The following is a 21,836-nucleotide window of genomic DNA, read 5'->3' as shown; positions in this document are numbered from 1 at the left end:
TTACCACATTATAATCCTTGGAGATGGCCTCCGTTTGGATTAGCTGTTTCTGGGGGTGTTTTTGAAAAATTTTACTGTAACAGAGTTTTTAGAGTATATTTTGGGATATTTAAGAGTAGTAGAGTTTTTAAAATCTATTTTGGGATATTTTTAAACATTAAAAAAAAATTAGACTACTTTTTAAAGTACCTTTTAGAGTACTTTTTAAAAATTTTTATTTGAATACACTTATGAAGGATCCACTTATGAATACACTTATGATAGTCAATAAAGTCAAATAATTATGATAAAAACAATTGGACGCACCCAAACTTTTAGCACCAAAAAAAATCAAGAGAAAAGGTTATTCAACTTTTATCCCTTGTATTATTTGGTGTTCATGAGTAATTTTCATTCAAATAAATGTTCTTAACTTCAACTAGAATTAAAAGAAGTCGCAATTGGACATTAACTAGATGATAGTTTACCATCAGAACCCTCTTACGACTCTCGATCCTTCTCCTTTTTTTAAACCAAGTTTTAAAAAAAATCAAGAAAAGCATAAACATGTATGCTGTTTGTTAGTATAATATTATTAGGTTTTTTAATTATTTGTGATTTGGCTTAGTGCAACCAACAATTAAAAACAATTATTTATATTAGAGAGTGTTTCCTAGTTCATCAATCTTTGAGCTCAGAAATTAATTTTGACATGATCATCATTATGTTTATGTTTAATTGTGAATGTCTTGAAACTTTAACACCTATCCCATATCACTGTTAGTATGGAGTTTTTTTTTTTATCACTTATTTTGTTGTACAGTAATTATTTTTTTTGTCCTCCACGGATCATTATTTTTTTTTTTATAAAGTAGTACTAATCTTTTCCCAACATGGAAGGGGTTTTTTTTATTGGACCAAAAAACCAGTCCCTAAACAAATCAAACTTGTCGCGGTCAGTTCCAAATCCTAACCTAATTAACCCAAAAATCATGATTAACGTACTATACATATATTATATATACCGCCCTAATTAATTACATCGTCTGTCTGTTCTTAATTTTAAGGCATGACAAGACTTTTAAGTATTTTGATACAAGAAGATTATCTTATAATTAGCTCCTCGATCTGCTTAATGAAGTAGAGCATGCATGGCCTGCAGGAGTGTGAAAATTGCAAGTAGAAGAAAGAACTTCCTCTGGGAATGAGGTTTAGACCCACGGATGAAGAACTCATTCGTGATTATCTGAGGCTTAGATTTTGGGACCTGCCTATTACTCCTGCAGGCATCATCAATGATGAAAACGTTTATAATTATCCTCCAGACTTATTGCGAAGTAAATTTCATTCATCCTTCCTTCTTAGTGTTTATGGGATATTATTGTTATTTGACTTATTTTCCCAATGGTTGATTAGAAAAAACAATTTTTACAACAAAGATTGATGAGTACTTCTGTTCTGTGCCAAGTATATTGTGTTTATTTTTTGAGGCCATTATGGAGGTCTTGTTCTATTCTTCCTGCTGTAATTAAACTAGCTTAATCAGGGATTATTCTACCTAAATCTGCTTTAATTTTGTTTGTAGGAATAGATAGAGAACACGAAAAAGATAACGGGGGAAAAACCCATTAACATAAAAGCCATGGTTTGCATGGAAACTAAATGTAGGGTTTTTGCTTGGAGACTAAGGCCCCGTTTGGGACGCTTACAGAAGCGCTTTTTTGCACTAAAAATACTTTTAGCGTGTTTGGTAGCTAATTTTCCGTAACTTAAGGAGCCAAATTTTTGAAAAATTAAAAGAACATTTGTTAAATGCTTATGTATAAGCCACAGCAATCTCAAATGGAAAAACAAGCCAATTGAATCTGACGTGCTCTTTTAGCTAGTTGTATCTGTTTATTTTTTGAAAGTTATAGTCGGAGGGTTTTTTTTTTTCCGAGTTTGGCTAACAAATGCCGTCGGTCTTTTTTTTAAATATATATATATATATAGTTAATTTGAGGGAGTATCTAAATGCACGGGATGCAATAACTGTAATTGTGTGGATTAACATCGATCGTGGTAAATTATATTGTAATTTAGGCATGCTAACTGTTAGAAATAAATCTTGTTTTTAACCTTTTTTCATGCTACTTTATTAAGTACTCCATAACAGTTTCTGATTGTACGTATTACAAAAAAAAAAGGTAGAAATAATTCTGATGCAAATTAATTTTGCAGAAAGATGGTGTGGACATGATGATAGGCGCATGTACTTCTTCACAAATCTGGAGATGAAAGATAAGAGCATCATAAATGCGAGACATTCCGTAGGAGAGGTGGGATATTGGAAGGCAACACAGGCGCAAGCCAAAATTACCAAAAACCATCCGACGCTTGGAACCAAAACCCCTCTTAGCTACTACAAATTTGTGCTTGATAAGAATGGTAAAAAGGTGGGCAGAAAACAGAATTGGCTCATGCAAGAATATACACTTCCAGATAATCGGGTAATTGATTATATATAGCCAATTTTTATTTCACTTTTTGGAATGCAAATATAATACTAGTACACCTAATTTTCCACCCCAATGTCAGGTTCAGGATTCGAATCATAAACCTGACAGCAGGAAAGAAGTATTACAACCCTCCCTTAGCCATTGGGCCAAATTATTAACATTTTTTTTTTTGGCAATGTTTTTGGTATTTTGCAGTCACTAGATGGAGAATTGGTGCTTTGTGTGGTTTATTCTCATGAGAAAGGAAAGAAAAAATTACCTTCTTAATTGAGAATATAATGAATACCAGAATTCTGGAAGGTGGAGGGTTTGGCTTTGGCATGAGCAATGCCCCAAGAAGAAGAACACAAATGGCTCAATGACTCCAAAAACTGTGGAATATTGAAATCCGTTGCCAAAAGCATTTTCCTTGTTGTCGTTGCTGCTGTTTTGTGTGTGTGTGTGTGTGTGTGTGTTCTTTTCTTTTTTTTTTCCTTTCTCTTTTTGGGTTTCCTGTGCCTCAGATGTTCTTTGTCTTCTTAATTAGGGAGGAATAATATGTTTCTCATCGGACATTGTTGTTATTAGGTTAATTTGTTCAAAACTTATTGATGACTTGTATAGTTTTTGTCAATAGATGACTTTCATTTACTCGAACCTTGTTCAACTTTATTTTGGACATTTCATTATAACTATTTAAAAAGTTTTGGCAAAGCACTATCCTTTCCAATACGCATAAACTTATCTCAAACAAAATTGCAGATTAAATTGTTTTGATCTATTTAATGATGTAATTTTTTATCCATATTCACTAAATTAACTAAGGATGCGCTTGATAAAACTGAAGTTTGAAATCTAAAATTTGAATCCATTAAATTATTGAATTGTTAAGTATTAAATCTAATACATTTGAGTACATATCACATTCAGTGATAAGTGAATAGCTTATCACTTAATTTTAGGAGCAAGTTTTGTCTAGAAAATTCAGTGCCACTTAATTAATTCAAATGTTCATTTTTTTATTATCAAACGGATTGAATATGTTAAGATCTGAATCCATTAAATTTAAATACTGAATTGGGTTATCAAAGAGAACCTAAATATATCACGGACACAGGTTGCTTGGTAAAGTAGAAACATTCCGTTAGATCTTTAAGAAAATCCTAACTTATTTCCCAAAAAGTTTGCTCCGAAATAGATACAAACTAGGAGGTGAACACCGCGCTATGCGCGGTGGGACTTTTCAGCTTGCCCAGAGTGCCGGGACATCTTAGTTGAGATAATATGCTTCGATCCGGAGGTACCATATGAAATCTATTGAAATATATATTTACAAAGTCTTAACTTCAACTAAAAGTAATAGAAAGGACATCAGTTCATAGTTAGCAGGGTTAAAATGCATCATCTTCGAAGATTGGGAACCGCAAATCAGGGAAATTACTCTTAAAATAACAATCCGTCGTCATGATTTTCTGCTAGCTAATGCAGTTATAATTCCACCAGCTATAAGTACCACAGCAGTAACTGAAATGCCAATTCCAATGACACCATCTGCACCATAAAGTTAAACTTTTATTTCATATATTGCCACACTCGAAAAAAAAAATCCTGAGGATTCAAACTAATATGTTATCACCTTTTGTAATTTGTTCTTTTACTGCCTTCTCAAGGTACAAAGCCTACCTCCAATCAAGTTTAATCTAGCAAACAAAGACAAAACCAATGGGATAAAAGCACCACTCTTGAATACAACCAAAAGTTCTACAGTTTCTTTCTTTTGACAATTAATATTGGTAAAGCATGTTAAACTATGAGCAATTTCACTAATGGGAGCAGAGAACTAACCTCCAAACATTTCTATACAAGCTGCAGGCTTCTTGAATGCTCACCACTTCTATAACAACCAACAGTTAGAAGGTAAAGCTTTTCACTCTTTTGCGATGGACTATTGGTCTCAGAGAGAAGTTGCACATACCCAATAGATAGATTTTAGTAGTGAGAGGAGTTTGCAATTCATATTTAAATCGAATTTAAACACCAAAACTCCAATTGCAGTTCTCTCCTTCCAACTTTCTAAAAAGGTCATACACTCTCAGAACAGTATTTTTTATAGTATGGCAAAAATTACCATTCTATGCAAATAACAAGTACTACAATTGAATTTATGTAACATTTTGATTCTTCTACTTGTGAAAACCCAGCAAACTCTAACACGTGCAATGACATAATTCCTTCATAGGACATAGCAGATGCTTATGACATGCAGTATTATAAAAAAAAAGAAAAAAAAAACTCTTAGTAGCATCATTACTTCTCTGGATAGCAAACATCTATATTCCAGTAGTAATATCTATATTACTTCTCTAGTTTTCACTCTTTTGAAACCTGGTTTGAAGTTTAAAAAAAAAAATCCAATAATGATCATGAGATCAGTGCACAGGACAATTTAAAAATTATAACAATCACGTAGATTCACAACTTCCCGAAAACGTGGAATTATAAGAATCACTGATAATGACTAAGTTGAGGGAAAGATTATGTTTGATACTATTAACATGTTCAATTTAAAATGTTTAAGTACGCAGGGAAAAAAAAGGTGCAGATGGTTACAGTTGGCTGTTGTCACTTTGACTCTAATGGCAATGATAATTGTGAAGGGATCATGCTCAGTTGCAATAGGATTATCGTGAGCTTCCTCAAATTGATTCCATATGGTTTAAACCATTGGCTTCATGCTGCAGAAACAAAGAAAAAAAGACTACTGTCTATAAATCTATATAACACGAAGTCACGAATTCTTGTTTTTCTCAAGCATTGATTTACTTTGACAATACCAGAAGGCACAAAACAATGGATCTTAAGAAAGGTAAGCTAAATCAAAACAAATTAACAAGGGGCGAAAATATAAAAACACAACCTAAGAATCCCAACAAAATTTTTAGCCAGCTAGTTGGTATAATAAAAAGAAGCAGCCGCAGCACATACTGAATGAAAAGGCAATCTTCACAAAATATTAGAAATTAATAAATAGAATGATAAACGATCACACTTTAAAAATGTTGTTTCTAAATCAGGCTTATTACCAAAGTCCGAATTTACTGCTATCATTTCCCTGTTCTATGTTGTGGCGGTATACAATATGACGAAACAATACACTCATGTACTATTCTAACAGCATTCAAACATCATTAAAATTTTGGTTGCCTCTTTTGACAACATACAAAGTGACAAAATAGGTCATTATTATTAATCTTCATCCTGCACCTTTCTAAAGACCAATAATAGCATAAAGATAGCAAAAACTTACAATAAAGTGCTGGGAAAAAAATCTGTTAACACAAGGAAAAAAATAGGAAGACAAAACCTTAGATCTGCACTAAACAGACCATTTCCCTTTTTCTTCTTTTGGTTCAGGAAAAACACCCAAATAAAACTCACCTTGAGAAAAAAATTTCCCCAATCATTTTGTACCATACTGCAAATTTTAATAGCTCAACCTGTAACAAACATTTAAAATCCAATAGAAAATAAAGACGCCTATAACAAAAAGAAGAAAACAAATAGTCTATAATTTAAACAGATAACAAAAAACCTAAAACTTAAAATAGCAAACAGTTAAAAACTTAGAAACTTTTAAAGTTACTTTTGTTGCACCATAGGCGAACACATGAAAGAATTTTGAACCACCCTAAGCAAGTGGACAACAACGCAATGCACCACAAGAAAGGACACATAGAATCACATAAGATTTCCATTAATACACAAGAAATCAGAAGAGGAAAAATTACAAAGAATAAATTAGCATTTTTGTAAAGTTCTTGTACTCCCTATAACAACATAACAAACTTTCCAAACAATCTGATATGATAATTACACATCAACCCTAACCAAGCTAGCAGATATAGTAGAATCATTAAAAAAAAACTTTTCTAAAAATGCGACAGAAACACTAAGATAACATGAAGCCACCAATTCTTGTCTTTTGTTAAGAAAACAGGAGGTCAGCAGTTAAATATCTGCATCTTTTGTTATTTTTTGCTGAAAAAATACTACTGTTTTAAATGCAGAAATGCCTTTCAAACTTCATTATATTATTAGAATTGTGCAGAAACCTAATAATGATCTAAGAGGCTTCAAGCAAAGAAATTAAGGGGGGAAAAGGTAATGCATAAAGCAAGAAAATAAGAAATTAGGGCACAAAAAGCTTACCTTTTGATGATTTCTCCAACCTAAATAAAAAAAACCACAAAAAAATTGAGCAAATGATGAGATGCGAAATAGGTAAAAATAAAATAAAATCTAAGATTTAGAATTGAGCATGGTAGGGTACCTCAATGTCAGATCAATCGACTTTTTTCTTCTGTGGCAACAGAGACCTGTTGAAAAGAGAGTTTGAGAGAGAGGTACGGGAGGTAAGGACATTGGTGGATGAGAAAATGAAGTCTCATTTGAATCTTATGGGTAGATGAATAACACAGCCTCCATATCCAAACACATCCTTATCTGCTTTCTTAATCTCTCTCATATGATCCGATAAAGGAAGAAAAACGCTAACAAATATACATAAAAATAAACGGATATTCCTGTTTGATCTTGTCAACACAGGCCTCCATATCCAAATTCATCCTTATTTGCTTTCTTAATCTCTCTGATGAGATCTAAACAAGGGAAACAAGACTAACAATATACATAAAAATAAACGAAAAACTCAAAAATTTTAAGAGATTGGATTTTTTTGCTTAGAACATGTGATTTTTTAAATTTCACAAAATAAAGATGCTGAAGATCCAGTTTTTAACTTGTCTGCTTCTTTCCATGTGGCTTTTTTTTTTTGTCTATTTTCTTGCAGGCAAAAAAAGTATCAATACTTACGAAGCAAAAAACTGACGATAAAGATAAATTTCACAAAAAAATAAAAATAAAAATACTTACTGAGGAAAAAAATCACATGTTCTGATGAAGATGCTGAAGACCCATTTTTTCCCTTATTGCTTCTTGTTTCCACATGGCTTCCTTGTTTTTTTTTGTCTTATTTCTTGCAGTAGAAAAGAAAGTCGAGATACTTACCGACCAAAAAACTCACCTGTTGAAATGAAGAAGATAAAGATGGAGAAGATCCAATTTATCTTTCACAGAGAGAGGAGAGAAATAACGTTTAATCAGCAAAATAAACCTTGTAAAAAAAAAGGCACAGAAAAATGCAGCAGCACAATGTAAATTTTATGCAGAGAGAAACAAGAAACAGTTTGAATTTAGAAAATAGAAAGCAAGGAGCTGAGCTAACCAGAGTGCAAGAAACAGCAACAAAGGAAAACGGAAGAAAGGAACTATTATCACTGACCTTGATGATGATATTGGTCGGTGTGCAAATTGTGCAGAGAAATTGCATCAGTCTTCTCATCCATCAAGAAAAGAGGTAACAGCTGTTATTTGGCAGATTGCAATAGTGACGGTAGAAGCAATTTTTACTCAAAGCCCATGGGGACAAGAAAGGATTCACAACAGCACTGGTAATTTTGGGTACAAGAGTAAGGTCAGAATAGTAAAACCAACAAATTAGCATTGAGCCCAACACCACCACTTGTCATAAATCAAGCTGATCACTCTGACAACAAAGTAGACACGGACCTGGTGACTTTCTTAGTCCGCTAACAACTAAGAAAAAATAAGAAACGAAGCAAAGAAAGAACGGAAAGCAAACGAATTGAAGAAAGAACGAAGTTGGACGAACACTGTCCAACCAATCACGCTTGGCCACATCATCAAAAGTACACAATCTTGAGGCATGGCATTCGCTCTTTTATACCTATGTTAATAAATCCAGCACGAGTGCCCACCGGTGGCTCCGTTTATTTCTCTTTTCTTTTTTTCTTGTTTTTGTGGGAGCTTGAGTCCAACCACTTAATGTACTACTATTATCACCTCCTTAAGTAACTCCCCCAAACACTAGAGATTGTTCCAGCAGCCACCAGGAGGGCCTTTAAGTGTCTTTTGGAGTGTTATTGGATATCGTGTTTTCTCAAGTCCATCAGTGCCATAATACATCCGTTTGATTCAGAGGTGGTTTAGTCCCCTTTGGGTTCTAAATGGCCTCGTTGGCCTGGTCCCTTTTCCCATGGTATAGGTTTGGGTGCAAGTGTATGTGTAAAATATGGATGTTTTACCAGGAAGAAAAAAAGGATAACTCCCCTACTCCCACGCAACCCACCACCCTTCACGAGTGTCCATAGGCATGGTTCGCCATTGAGGTCACAGTTATAGTTGTTTTACATCGATCATGGCATATTGGTTACAAATCACGTAAGAGTTTACAAAAATTTCGAAAAATTATCAAAAATTTAAAAATACCATAACAAGCACAATTATCAAATTAGATTTGCTAAAATACCTACATTACCTACATTATGATATATATAGTCACTAATTGGTTAAATAAATTGATGCTACTGTAGCCATGAACTTACAACTTTAAAAGTTTATGATTTTAGTACAAAGGGCACCTTCTTCTTTTCTTTGGATTGCAACTCATTTCTTACCCCCCGTTTCCACCTTCCCTTCCTACCTACCACCACCTCTTCATTTGGTGGTCATCAAGATGAAATTTTATTACCAAATACATAACCCATCACTCAAGTTGTGCAAAAAAATTTCACGATCATCCTTCTAAGAAAACAACTAGAGGCCAAACATTGCTTCACTTGTCTTGTTTAATATCACAATTGGGGGGAAAACTACACACTTTCGCTGCAAATTTGTCTTCTAAACTTTATATGCTTCGTCTCTGATTCATATCATCGAGTATCATGGAGTTTTCACCGACATGCAATGAGTCAGAGTTATCTCAATCCATATTACCCAAATTACAGCGAGTCATATCCGAAACAGATACAACGGCATTTTGAGTGTCGTCGACATGCACCGAGTCAGAGTTGTCTCAATCCATATTGACCGAATTACGAGGAGTCATACCCGAAACATATGCAACAGCATTTCGAGCGTCGGTATCATATCAAGAAGAGCCGTTCAGGTTATGCATCGACAGACCCGGCCAATATGGCAAACCAAGCCCACAGGTGGCTAAGCTTGAGTCCATCCGCTCAATTTACTACTATTACTATTACTGATAGTACAAGTAGTAAAGACTGTTATTACTTCTAAAACGAAAACCCAAAGTTTTGAAGTGGTATTGATCACCTAGAACTAGTACAACAAACCAAACAAAACATCAAGTTTCGGATTAGAGTTGCAAACTCGTTAGCAAATGAGCAATTTTTGGGCGATTACATCATGTAGAAAAAAAAAGACCTTTCAATTCATTGTGGATCATAAAATGGTAAAAGGTCACTTTAAAAATTCTTCCATCTCTTTCCATATGATTTGACAATTGAAAGTAGTGGTAATTCAAATCATAAGAATGTCAGGAGGCAATACAGACATACAGTTATACTAAGCTTTTCGACACACAGACACCAAAAAGCCATATCTGATGTGTAAATGGCACATACAAGCTTCTATTACATCTCCCCAGCTCGCATCTATTTGCTAGTACCTAACTACATTACAGCAATACATGATTTACCCAATAAGCCTACAACTAAAGATTAGCATTTCATGATATTGGGTTAGCTAAGAATTAGACCTAAGCATTCTCCACCAGGTAAAGTTGATGGGGCGCAGTATCTGTTCAAGCAGATGAAAGCAAAAGGCCATTTCTCACTCAGCTTTCAACCTTGAGTTAAATGAATGAATTAGCAGCCTCCACTTGGCACGACTGCGATCAAGTCCCACAGTCTTCTTGGAGAAACATGTTAGGTGTCAATCCAATATTTGCAACTAAACTACTCAATCAATACACACTTTCCTCATGAAACTTCTTGAAGTGCTAGATTTAACTCGTGTGCCGACTTGGCAATTGAACCACCTCTTCTGGAAAACCCCAAAACAAATAAGCAACAAAGAAATCATCATGTGCATACATTGAGAGCAGCAATTTAGGGAGAGAACAATCACCTGCAAAGCACAGGCAAGCAACGCTTAACCTTTTCAAGCTCAACAAAGCATGTATTGCAGCGTTCCAACCTTTTGCACCAAACCAACAAGAGTCTCAGAATTAGGAGACTTCAGATGATACGGATAATAAGAGATGTTTTGAGATATTGAATCACACCTTTGCTCTGCCTCAATATCCACTCCTACGGATGAAGGTGCTGATATAGAAGAATATATTACTGACCCAAATACTCTGACCAGCTTCAGAAGCATCTCCAATGAGATATTTTGATGCCTGCAGAATAATATGTATCACATGCCAAGAGAACAGAATAAGTAATCAGCTGGAAACAATTCACATTTACAAGCATGTCAAACCAATAAAGGCATCCATTCAAACAGTTCATGGAAAACCTTTATACAGCAAATTACCTTTTGTTGTAAGAAAAATCTGTGCAATTAGATCTGAGCAAGATAGATAAATATCACCATGTGAAAAGTTTAACTCAAAAGAGTTTTCTATTTATCCGTCACCACATAAAAATTCAATTAACTGTTTCTATATTACATTGTCACGGCGTAAGAAGTACATTAATAAAACCTGCGTTCTCAAAGTCCAGGGCAAGCCAGTTAAATAGATCTTGTACCTCAGTTTCTTTCATAGCTACCCATCTAACAAAAAGGAAATTTAACACAGAAGTTTCTATTGCCATTTCTCAGCTAGCAAAAGTTTAGATTAAAGCTCACAGCGTGCAAAAGTTGGCAAATGGAAAGTGGGCTGGTAAGAAAAAGATATTAATGGAACAGAAATAATAACTTTTAACTAAAATGCACCTATACAAAGAGATGTCAAGGCCAAATCATCATTATTTTTTTTCAATTTACTTTATTATGAAATCAGGTGACTGACTTCACTGTACTGTTAGCAAACAGCTTAGATCTATTCCAGATATGTATAATAGATCCAACAAAATTCCAATTGGGCTGGTAAGAGAAAGATACTAATGGAACAAAAATGATAATTTTTAACTAAAAACACACCTATATGAAGAAATATCCAGGTAGAATCATCTTTTTCTCAATTTAAATAACTAAGAAACAGTGTGACTGGCTTCACTGTTATTTTAGCAACCAGCTTAGATGTATGTCAAATGTCTTGTAAATCCAATAAAATTCCAATTTGTAATAGGCTTAGACTATAAGAGAAGCCAGAGACTGCTGCTTAAACATCTTTACCTGTCCATCTCACTTTCAAGAAGCCCATTGAGAAGTGGCAGGAGACAGGTGCAGATATCTAATGTTACAATATCAGCTTTTTCTGTCACAAGGCTTATTACATCGGCAATGACCTACAAAATGCACCACAAGGCAATGGCTATATTACAAAGGGCACTGCACCATGGAACTGCTTCTAACATATATATAAAAGAGAAAGATACAACTTACTCCATGATCGCCCATCTTCTCCATTGCACTAAGGGCACCTTTAACATCATGCCTTTGCCAGTGGTTATGGATCATCTGACAACAATTCAAAAAAGTAAACCACTCAAAAGCCTCCAGTCAGCATATTTGCGCAAGAAATTAGAAAAAAAGGATTCAAACTAATACAGAATCTACGGGAATAATAGAAGAGAATAAGAAGTTACTGACAAACAAACAAATTCATTAGTACAAAGGGTGACCTCAAATCCAACATTAAAAAGTAGACTGGTTTGCATCACATCTAAGTTTTGGACCAGTAAGAGGTTTCCAAGACTTGGGGCAGGATAGAATCATGAGGGAGAAAGTGCTTAATTACTGCTACTATCAATAGAGATAGTAGGCAGAAAAGAAAAAATACCTCAAATTCAAGTGCATTATTTGACCACAAGGATATATTTATGATGTAAAATAGCCAACTTGACAACCATTTGCAAGCTGAGTTGTTTACTGAAGTACTGCTGTCGACACAAACTAGCCAGAGGAATGGCCTTAAACTACTAACCATAATTCTTAAACGTCTTCATTAAACAGAAAATTCGTTCCCTTTCCAAAATTTTCATTTTATTCTAGTGATTTCAAGGAATTCCAAAAGGAAATACTTCTAGGCATCTGCAACCCTGGTAGGACTCAATGCATTTTTCTAGAGTAAAATGCAATACCATTTCTTGAATTATGCGTAGTATTTCCTCCACCTGAACTACTTAGTTACATCAATAACACTCTCCCCACCCCCCTCTTCCCCAAAAAAATAAGTACATTTTTGAAGAGTATACCAATCATGCATTTTACTCTAGAAACCCTGAAAGTATTTAACCAGGCAACACATTTGATGGCAGAAACCCTGAAAGTATTTAACCAAAAAACGTTAAAATGAGAACGTGCCAATTACCTGCAATTTAATTAAACGTGAATGCATTGAGCCAACAAATTCGTCATGATGTTTCATCAAGTCAGCAATAACATCCTCTTCACTAGTAGAAACCATCTCACTTTCAGGTGTTAAAGTCTGGCCTCCCTGTTCATATTGCAAATTTTCAAGTGTCAAAAGAGTGGAATACGCCAAAGGTTAGATTCAAGATGAAGCAATATTTACTTCTACATGCTATCAACCACAATACATCAAAAGATAATAAATTTTAATAGAAGTAAAGCTTCAAAATAACACCAGTAATTGAAAATCAGTGATATTAACTGAATTTTTGTAGACATTGATACTTAAAGTCGAACATTTAAAAGTACCAAAATATTTGACATCCCTGTCCACAACAACCAAAAAAAAAAGTAGAATACACCCTTATAAATTGTCACATATCCCGATTCCCTAAAAAAAGTTAAAAGCAAATTAAAAACTTATTCAAATGTCAGGCATCCTTGTACCTCTTGAACTATTTTGACAGTCTCTCTGATCTAAAAGAAGAAACTAAACAAAGATAAGTAGCTTCACAGTCAAGATTTGAATAGGTTCCAAAGAGATGAACATGAACTACTCAGAATGAAATGCTATGAGTCAGTGAATCAAGTGATTCAAACTCATAGCCAAAACAAAATTAACAATTATTATATCTTCTGTATGTAAAGAGATGAAAATAAGGCAAATGCAGGTATACCACACTAGTTGTTCGAGTGTTTATGGCATGAATTGTCACAGGAATATTGCTGGTGGCAAGACCCTCACTATAAGTTACTCTCTCTCTCCTCTCCCAGTTGGCGACCAGCGAACGTGTTCTTCCTGAGTAATTTGTTCAGCAAATTATCAAGTGTACAACAGATCGCTCACGCAAACCACCTAAGAACTAGGTTATACCTGCTCTTTTACCTTCACTCATATTTGATTCTCTATTAACATTTGGGCCACGAGTTTCATCTGCCATCAAGAGAAAACAAACAGTTGAACATCAATAATACCAACCAAAACCATGAGGAGGAACAACCAAATAAGAAAACCAAGACAAGATCAAACCAATGAAGTTTAGAACATCAATAATATAATTGAAGACAACAGAAATTCTCCAGTTGAAGCTCCTGGTCCTTTTCTTAGGACTTGCCCTGACAATGTTTTCTGTTGATCGAAATGGAGAATTTAGCACTGGAGCATATCCTGAGAAGAATTTACTATCCTAATTCTAGTTTCCAATTGGACCCTTATATCCACTTCATATCAACTGCATCAGGGCCACAACAGTAATGGACGGGAAATTGATGGATCTGGCACATTCTTCGGCTATCTAACACCCCGTACAGGTAAAATCACTGTTTTACAAAGGGAAACGTAAAGGAAATGAGGAGGCACAGAAAAGGAGATTATGATCAACAAAACTGTGCCAAAATGAGCCTGAGAATATGAGATAAAGAGTCATGAGAGCTCTCTACTCTTTAAAGGTAAAGGCAGGACGAAGGACAGGTTGAAGTTATGGAACTTCTTGCATATTAGTTGGTCCTAGAAAGTTGTTGCTTCAGTCTACCCCTATTTTTGAGAAGCATGAAAAGCATAGTTGCATGCTGTAACCTGTCCTACAGATTCATTAAAGCACCATAAAGGAGAAATGAATGAATAGTAAATTTTCACCATTCACCAAAATGCAATCTTGCTTTTCTCAAATGAGAGATTCAAATTAGACAAGAATGAAGCATCCACATTCTTTACCCATTAATCATTTTCAAGTCATCGAAGCCCTCTAACATGGACAACAACGACAATCAAAGAGAAGAAGTTGCAAAATATAACTCCCCGCATAAATCTAAATGGTAAAACGTATTCCAGTATCATGAACAATAGGCATCAACAAATTCTCTAGTAGAACAGCAAAGGTTGCCAAGTTTCTACAACAAAATATGCAAACGAACCAAAAATAGAAACCCTGATCAAACTTCATTGACAGAAACAAGAAAAGACATTTGACCAGTTTAAGTGCATCAGAAACTTGGTATATACACAATTAACGCCTTCACCATGACACTCAGCCAATTACTATACGATAAATAAATATATAAGAGTCCAATGAGTGCAACTTTGAGTGATTAACTTGTCATGCAAACAGGATAACACTAGTATACACAACAAATTCAGAAGGCCAAGGTTGAGAGTTAGACAACTCTACGAAAATTCCATTTACTAAATAAAGCAATGCATTTATGCCCTTAAAGAAGCATATAACTCTGAAATTACATCAAGGAAAAAGAGAAAAGAGACAGCCAGCATGGCTAAAGCAACATGTGCACCTAGAATTCTTGTGCTCAGATGATGGATCTTGATTGACAACTCTAAATAAATAAACAATAATATACAAGAATAAATCTAGTCCAGAAAACAGCAGAATACAAGTCTCTGATATTTTGGAACATGATTCAAGTGAAAAAAATATGAACAAAAGGTATCCTTCGGTCCATTTGATAGGGAGAAAACTAGTTGAAAAGTCTCCTCCTATCTGAATTCTTCAATAATAAAAAACGTACCAGCTAATTCATGAGCATTAAAAGCGCAGATATGTCAACAAGGGAGCAAGTGAACTTTGCAAGTACATACGACATCATGCTAGCATCTGGTGATTACTAAGCACTTATAAATTTCAGAATTTCAGAATTTCAGGCAACCATATATTTATCATTCTTCACTATTCCTCTCAATATCAACAATACCAAAGTTAAAGCTCTTACCTGCAGGAATAGTCTTCCTTTCTGTAAGTCCACTCAAATCAGCTGCCTTTGCAACCTGACTTTCAGGCTTTGGAGAAGCAATTGGCCTCTCAATTTCATCTCTGATATTAGAAGATCCTCTTGATTGCAAGGATAATGGCATTGTTCTTGCAATGATTCCCTCTTTCCTTGATTCTGCTGCCTGTTCGAACCTCAAATTATTTCGTGGGACAACCACAGGTATCACGTCTGACCTGTTGATGATTGAAGTGGTAGCCACTGGCTGGACTTTTACAGCATTTCTCTTTGGGGCTGCTACATTGGGAACAACTGCATTACCAATTGGAGCAACTTTTTGACCAGCACCAAGATTTACCCTGTGAGGAGTACCAGGTACAGTTCCAGTAGCTTCATCCAGCAGATTACCCAAAAAAAAGTCGAAACAAAAAATTTAAAAAGCTGGACATAGGTATAATAAGCAACAGTTCACTAAATTGAACACGAGAAGAAGACATTCAACCAGGAGCTTAGAAAGGAATTCAGGGAAGTCAATAAGTTGCTTCCAAAACAACAATATCAAAATAAAGCAATAATAAAACTAATGAGGACATACATGAAAGAGGTTTAGATTCCTTGTTGAGGTCTGAGTTTTGCGATGTGGAAAGTCGACCAGAAGATTTAGCTTCTTTTACTGAATCTGAATTTTGTAAAATGGACAGCCTGCCCAAACTGGCTTTAGCAATATCCTCAACAGGCACAGACAGATTCCCACTTGAACCGGATTTCATTTCTGATTGGCCATTTAACAGAGTTGTGCTTCCCATCGCATAAGGCTCAATTCGCTGGAATAAAAGAGAAACGTTGGCAAGTTTAAGTCACTCTGAAAGTTTGGGCAACAATAACAAAGAAAAAGAAATGCATATACATGCACATACGGATAAAAGGCATTATAAACACTCAACAAAAAGACAAAAATGCACTTACAGAGATGTCTACAACCCATACGCCGACACAACTCTGGTTATATGAACATCCAAGAAGCTTTCCTTCATCAATACTAAGGTCAGACAATCTTGACCACCCCACGTCGACTGTATCATGACAGCGGATTGGTTCCCAAGAGTAAACCTAAATGGAAGGAATGATCAGCTGGATAAAACAAGGAGCTATACAATTATATGGTAAAACCTCTAAACATAAGAACCTACCTTCAAGCTCTCGTGCAGCCCACAGAGAAGTGTTTTACCATCAGGATTAAAAGTCATGCAACGCACTCCTGTGGTCTGCATTTGTACATAATTGATGAGTACAAGACATTAGCAAATCACAAAGATGATTCAACTTTGATTCAAGATAGCAAAGCAACTGTGAAGACATTGTATGAAGAAGACAGAACTAAAAAAATGGTGAAAATAAAACAACTACACAAAAGGACAATTACCTCAGGCCCAGAAGAGCCTATCAGTTCAAACGTTTCAAGATCCCAAAATTTCACAGTTTTGTCAGCTGAACCTGTAAACAGAACAAGAGAAAGTGAAGAACTCTAAGTTAGGCAAAGATACTAGAAGTTTGCATAAAACCTCCAAGGGTGTGCATTTGTAACAATAAATCGAAACTCTACAAACTCACAAAAGAATCCTAAGAATAACCAGTAATTGCTTCAAATGGAAAATTCTATTTATCTTCAAAGTTCATAGAATGAAACTCCATTCCGTGCATAACATGACTTACTTTCATTAGCAACAATTTAAGAGCATTTGAACGAAGATTTAAACTTACATTTTGTACCACTTAACCAGCCACCAGTTTTGTATGGTTACAAAATTGACTCGAAATACTGCCCAAAAATCCCAGTCGCCCTTCACCTAACCCCAGCCTAAGGAGATGTGATACAGTGTATTTTCAAATACAGATTGGATTAAAATTTAAACTAAATCAGCAAGTATTGAGTTGCTTTAATTGTCATAGCTTTTAGCATTACCATCTGAGAGGAGAGTTCTTTGGTAATATTATGATGATCGCACAACAAGTATTATAATTTTTTGAAGACAACTGAACTGCAACAAGACCATCTTGCAGCAAAAAATTGACCCTTCAAACTTCTGGTAGATCAATTTTCTGCAATGCATCTCAGATTATCAGTTTTCGCACATTAGTTTCTTCCCTTCAATATTTGCCCTCTCCATTTTCAATATCTGAGACATGGAGATGCAGGATGAATAGGCAATTATAAGGGAATCGAGCAAATTCCAGAAAATTAAATATTTCAGGGCGTTATAGCTATTTCTGATGATGTATTTTAGGATACCTTTTATCATTCTCATCAGCTATAATATTCTACTAAAGTTTTAGGTTGAAAGGCATTTATCTAATGTAAGCAGCAAGCATAAGTAGGTCAGCATCACAGGCAAAAAAAATTAATGTTCATCCAATTAGAGAGTGTTAGATTCTGACTTGCTGCGGAGTGAAGTCAAACTTTGGGTATAACCTCAATTTTGGCAGCCAACACCCAACAGTAACTGCTTATGTCCAAGTCCAACTTGGCTTCCCATATTTTTCAGAATTCAATAAGTGAATGGGTTTGCCTGGTTATGAATATTAACATGTATATGTATGTCCTATATTTGTGGATGATTTTTTGGAATGAACAATGGTTTGTTGCAGAATCAAAATGTAATAGAGAATTGTCAAATTCTCTCATTCTCTTTCCTTCTCTCCTCTTCTTTCTTCTTTCAATCTCACTTCTTCAGCTATTCTTAAACTTTCAACACGTTCTACAGCAAATTCGATTCTTGATGCTGCATCATGTACGTTCTACTACTGATCAGGTGCCCATTCCTTAATTCTCCTTTCAGTTACTAATGTTTGGCTCTATCACTAAGCATTTAGTAATATTTTAAGTGCATTCATGTGCATTCTTGAGCTTCAAACAACATTAACAACCAAGCCAAACTACAGATGTCATGCATCATCCATACTACTGTACTCATCAATTTTGATAAAGCCAAAACAAAAGAACCACAAGCCAAGCCAAAAGGCTGACTGCAAAGAAGACCAATCTACTCATACTTAAGTGGACTTAGCAGCAACGTGAAGAGGAACGATAAGTTAGTAAATAAGAGAAGCTCTGCATAATTATTACTATACTAGTAGACGCTCCTCACTCGGGTAGAGATGTAGTCAATACGTAAATAAGACTGCCAATACATGAAGCCCATAATTATGTACAACAATTGGAAAATGATAAAGTGACTCCATTACAGTTCTTTTCTGACCTGTTGCCAGCAGGAACTCGTGGGGATGAAAATCAATGCACTGAATCTGGCCATCATGACACTTAAAATCATGCAACAGCTTTCCCGCTGTTAAATCCCACAGCTGAAACGTCAATATTTTTACCGAGAAGAACAAGAAAAAGTCAGAACAGGCAAGTTAACATCTGTTTGATGCATGTGTCTAAATGTGAAGACCCGCAGAATAAACTCTGCATTTGTACTTCCATAAAGACTATGAAAACCCAGTTAAGAATCGGAAAGCTAATACTGGCAAAGGATTCCACAAAATTTATAAGAGAAGAGTACTTTGAAATGTCAAGATTACAACTGATATGTGCATCCGTTGGAAATATTACATAAACATTCAAGAACCCAAAAAAAAGAAGCAACTTCTAATGTTACAGCATGTAGCAAACCAAAGAACTTAAAGTTGGTAACTCCTGATCAAGGTAAAAAAATGGGCGCACATTGGTTGCAGATATTACATGAAAATTAAAGAACTCAAAACAATGCAACTTCTAATGTTACAGCATCCAACAAGCCACAGAATTTAAAGTCGCTGGCTCGTGATCAAGGTAAAAAATGGATGCTGTGCAAAGAACATCATTACATGCGTGACTTTTCTTCTTTGATAATCTGCGGTTTTAAAAAGGTTTCTCACTTCTAAGAGACTTCAACTTCTAGGATACTTCAAAAAAAAGTCAAATTCAGGGTCAAACAACAGGCCCAAGTATCTCTTGTTATCTTATAAGATTAGGAAGTCAGAAACAGCCACAGAAGGCAGGATAAAAGAAGTAAAGAAAGAGATTGCACCTTGACAGTGTTGTCCTCTCCACCAGAGACAACCCAACGACCATCTGGTGTAAACCGGATGGCATTGACACCTCGAGTGTGCCCCTTGTAAGTGTGTATACAGCCTTTCCTTCTGATATCCCATATCTTTAAATTGGTGTCCAAGGAGCCAGACGCAAAGAACTCCCCAAAGGGATGAAAGTCCAAAGAAATGCAGTTTGATCGATGACCAGTGAGGGTGCGAACAACTAAAAGAAAAACACATCGTTATAAACCGTGTGCAGTTAAACTCCAAGATTTTAAAAAAAATAAAAATGTAAATAGGAGATTAACAGAAGCATACTCTTGGCCTCCTCCAAATCCCAAAGCTTGATAGTACCACTAGCAGCTCCAGCAGCTACCAACACTTCTGAAGAATCAAAGCTAACAGAATCTATTCCGCTTGAATGGCCAGACAAGCTCTAGACAACAACCATGAATTAAAATCAAATCAAAATAAAAGAGTTTTTTTTATTAAAAAAAAATTTTACTTTTTTTTTTAAACTATGAAATGAACCAAGCCCATTTCGGTTGAACGATTCCCTGACATCCAGTTAAGAACCACCTCATTTTGAAAGGGCAAAAGATGACTATTAAAAAACAAGGCCCATAGGGCATACAACCGTAGTCACATGAGGACCATAAATGAGTGCAAAATTCAAATATTAGGGTAAACACCGTGACTTTTCAATGAAAAATCAGTCTAGGAGATTAAAACTGTGAACAAAATGCAGAAGACAGTCACACCAAATAGTCTTTACTGAATAAGCTACTGAAACCAGACAATTTTTGAAAATGCAAATGCAGTAGCAGCATAAATGGCGGAAAAATAACTGGGGGAAGAAAAAGGAAAAAGGGAACACACCAGAACGGCATTGGGCTTGCCGATGGCCCAGAGATTAACCTTGTGATCTTCTCCTCCGGTGACCAGAACCCTGGAGGATTTCCTCCCAATCTTGAGACAGTTCACACTCTGCGAATGAGCTACAAATTCCTCTAGATAGTTGATGCTGAGAGTCAAGGATTACTGTACAGGCTACAGTCTGAGCTCAAAAAAATTAGATCTGAAGAATCTTTTTAAAAAAGTTGCTCATTTTGATCCATTGACAGGATCAAACCAAATCCCAGGACATTTTGCATCATTTAAAATCTTTTTTTTTTTAGTTTACAGAAATGAACAAAATTCGAACCAAAAAAAAGGATACGTAGCTTATAAGCACGTTTGGTGGTTGTCATGGAGAAAGAGAGGTCGAAAGGCAGTCCAGTCGGAATTATTATCAGCAATGCGCAATGCTGCAGCCACAGCAGAACCAGATTTTTTAAAACTCCAAAATTTAATTTATAAAAAAAAAAAAGCCCTAGCAGCGGCGATGGCGGAGCGGTGGTGGTAGCGAAGGCCAGCCGCCGCGACAGCTTCTGAATTAATAAAAATGCAGATCTCGAGGTTGATAATGGCGACAATGGTATCGGCAGCAACAGCACAAAATCGGGTTCCACATTGTTCCCAAACAAAATTACCGAAATCTCTCCAGCATTTCCAATCAACCACCAGACATCCCAACTCAACTCAACTCAACTCTTTTTCGATTGTAGTACTTTTACTACCATCGCAGATGGAAAAAAAATGAAAAACAAAATTAGTGCGCCGTTTTCACTGCTCCGGAGCCAGGCGGCAATGGAGAGAAGTAGTAGTTGCAGAAGTAGCTTCGGAGTTGAGTAGCTTAGTGGTCTTCTTTGAATTTGATCCAAAGGCAGCACATTTCGTAGCTTCTGAGTATAAGGAACAGAATTATTAAAGAAAAAGCAGCGTTTGCAGAGAGAGAGAGAGAGGAGGAGGAAGAAGAAGAAGAAGAATAAGAAGAAGATGGGAAGGGTTGCAGGGGCCAGAGGAGAGGGGAAAGAAGGTTGAGGAGGGCGTTTTCAAGATCCCACAGCCCACCACCATAATACAACCACCAACACCTACTATACCATTTTTTACTAACTATTCCTCCCTCCCTGCTACTTATGTTTAATCTTTATTATCTACCATTAGATTTAATTTATTTGTATTAATTAGTTGTAATTTAATCAAATTTAATCTAATCATCAATAACGAATCCTATTTATTTGGAAATTTTTTTGCACGGAGTGTGTATAATTAGTCCGTGTGTATAGAATATTAGTT

At 35.5% G+C, this 21,836-nt stretch overlaps 2 protein-coding genes and 1 long non-coding RNA gene across 7 annotated transcripts; 1 reads left to right on the top strand and 2 right to left on the bottom strand.

Annotated features, from left to right (window-relative positions):
* Positions 1-1,075: 1,075 nt before the first annotated feature.
* On the top strand, positions 1,076-2,872 carry LOC113717978 (NAC domain-containing protein 41-like). Its single transcript, XM_027242855.2, has 3 exons — positions 1,076-1,316; positions 2,200-2,468; positions 2,673-2,872. The coding sequence occupies exons 1-3, from the start codon at positions 1,184-1,186 to the stop codon at positions 2,742-2,744; spliced, it is 474 nt and encodes a 157-aa protein (XP_027098656.1). The 5' UTR covers positions 1,076-1,183; the 3' UTR covers positions 2,745-2,872.
* Positions 2,873-3,730: 858 nt separating this feature from the next.
* On the bottom strand, positions 3,731-7,935 carry LOC113718888 (uncharacterized). Of its 3 annotated transcripts, none has more exons than XR_003454658.2 (9): positions 7,798-7,935; positions 7,389-7,582; positions 6,787-6,832; positions 6,666-6,685; positions 5,895-5,953; positions 5,067-5,191; positions 4,302-4,401; positions 4,093-4,156; positions 3,731-4,007 (listed from the first exon to the last, which is right to left on the bottom strand). It is a non-coding gene; the product is annotated as an uncharacterized lncRNA (long non-coding RNA). The 3 variants fall into 3 exon arrangements; XR_003454665.2 differs by having other exon boundaries at positions 7,389-7,539; positions 7,798-7,931; XR_003454663.2 differs by having other exon boundaries at positions 3,863-4,007; positions 7,741-7,850.
* A 1,897-nt stretch (positions 7,936-9,832) lies between these two features.
* Positions 9,833-21,646, bottom strand: LOC113719157 (katanin p80 WD40 repeat-containing subunit B1 homolog KTN80.3). 3 transcript variants are annotated; one of them, XM_027244252.2, is made up of 18 exons: positions 20,875-21,646; positions 20,535-20,665; positions 19,974-20,091; positions 19,652-19,878; positions 18,839-18,941; positions 17,005-17,075; positions 16,772-16,846; positions 16,548-16,691; positions 16,177-16,405; positions 15,585-15,971; positions 13,735-13,794; positions 13,538-13,659; positions 12,820-12,945; positions 11,892-11,966; positions 11,682-11,794; positions 10,624-10,740; positions 10,467-10,535; positions 9,833-10,382 (listed from the first exon to the last, which is right to left on the bottom strand). In XM_027244252.2, the coding sequence occupies exons 1-18, from the start codon at positions 20,903-20,905 to the stop codon at positions 10,319-10,321; spliced, it is 2,262 nt and encodes a 753-aa protein (XP_027100053.1). In that variant the 5' UTR covers positions 20,906-21,646; the 3' UTR covers positions 9,833-10,318. The 3 variants fall into 3 exon arrangements, with proteins under 3 accessions (XP_027100053.1, XP_071928542.1, XP_027100054.1); XM_072072441.1 differs by having other exon boundaries at positions 13,747-13,794; XM_027244253.2 differs by lacking the exon at positions 20,875-21,646 and having other exon boundaries at positions 19,974-20,089; positions 20,535-20,861.
* Between the last annotated feature and the right edge of the window lie 190 nt (positions 21,647-21,836).

This window comes from Coffea arabica, chromosome 11e (assembly GCF_036785885.1).
Source record: "Coffea arabica cultivar ET-39 chromosome 11e, Coffea Arabica ET-39 HiFi, whole genome shotgun sequence".
Taxonomy (NCBI): Eukaryota; Viridiplantae; Streptophyta; class Magnoliopsida; order Gentianales; family Rubiaceae; genus Coffea; species Coffea arabica.
This window is presented reverse-complemented; position numbering and strand designations above follow the sequence as displayed.

Excerpts from the sequence above, each read along its gene's own strand:
- LOC113717978 (XM_027242855.2), top strand. The coding sequence starts at position 1,184 with ATGAGGTTTAGACCCACGGATGAAGAACTCATTCGTGATTATCTGAGG. Across the intron at positions 1,317-2,199 it reads TCCTCCAGACTTATTGCGAA|AAAGATGGTGTGGACATGAT; the intron begins GTAAATTTCATT and ends TTAATTTTGCAG. Across the intron at positions 2,469-2,672 it reads ATACACTTCCAGATAATCGG|TCACTAGATGGAGAATTGGT; the intron begins GTAATTGATTAT and ends GGTATTTTGCAG.
- LOC113719157 (XM_027244252.2), bottom strand. The coding sequence starts at position 20,905 with ATGACAACCACCAAACGTGCTTATAAGCTAC. Across the intron at positions 19,879-19,973 it reads GGATTTGGAGGAGGCCAAGA|TTGTTCGCACCCTCACTGGT; the intron begins GTATGCTTCTGT and ends TTTTTCTTTTAG. Across the intron at positions 17,076-18,838 it reads CGAGTTCCTGCTGGCAACAG|GTTCAGCTGACAAAACTGTG; the intron begins GTCAGAAAAGAA and ends TTCTGTTTACAG.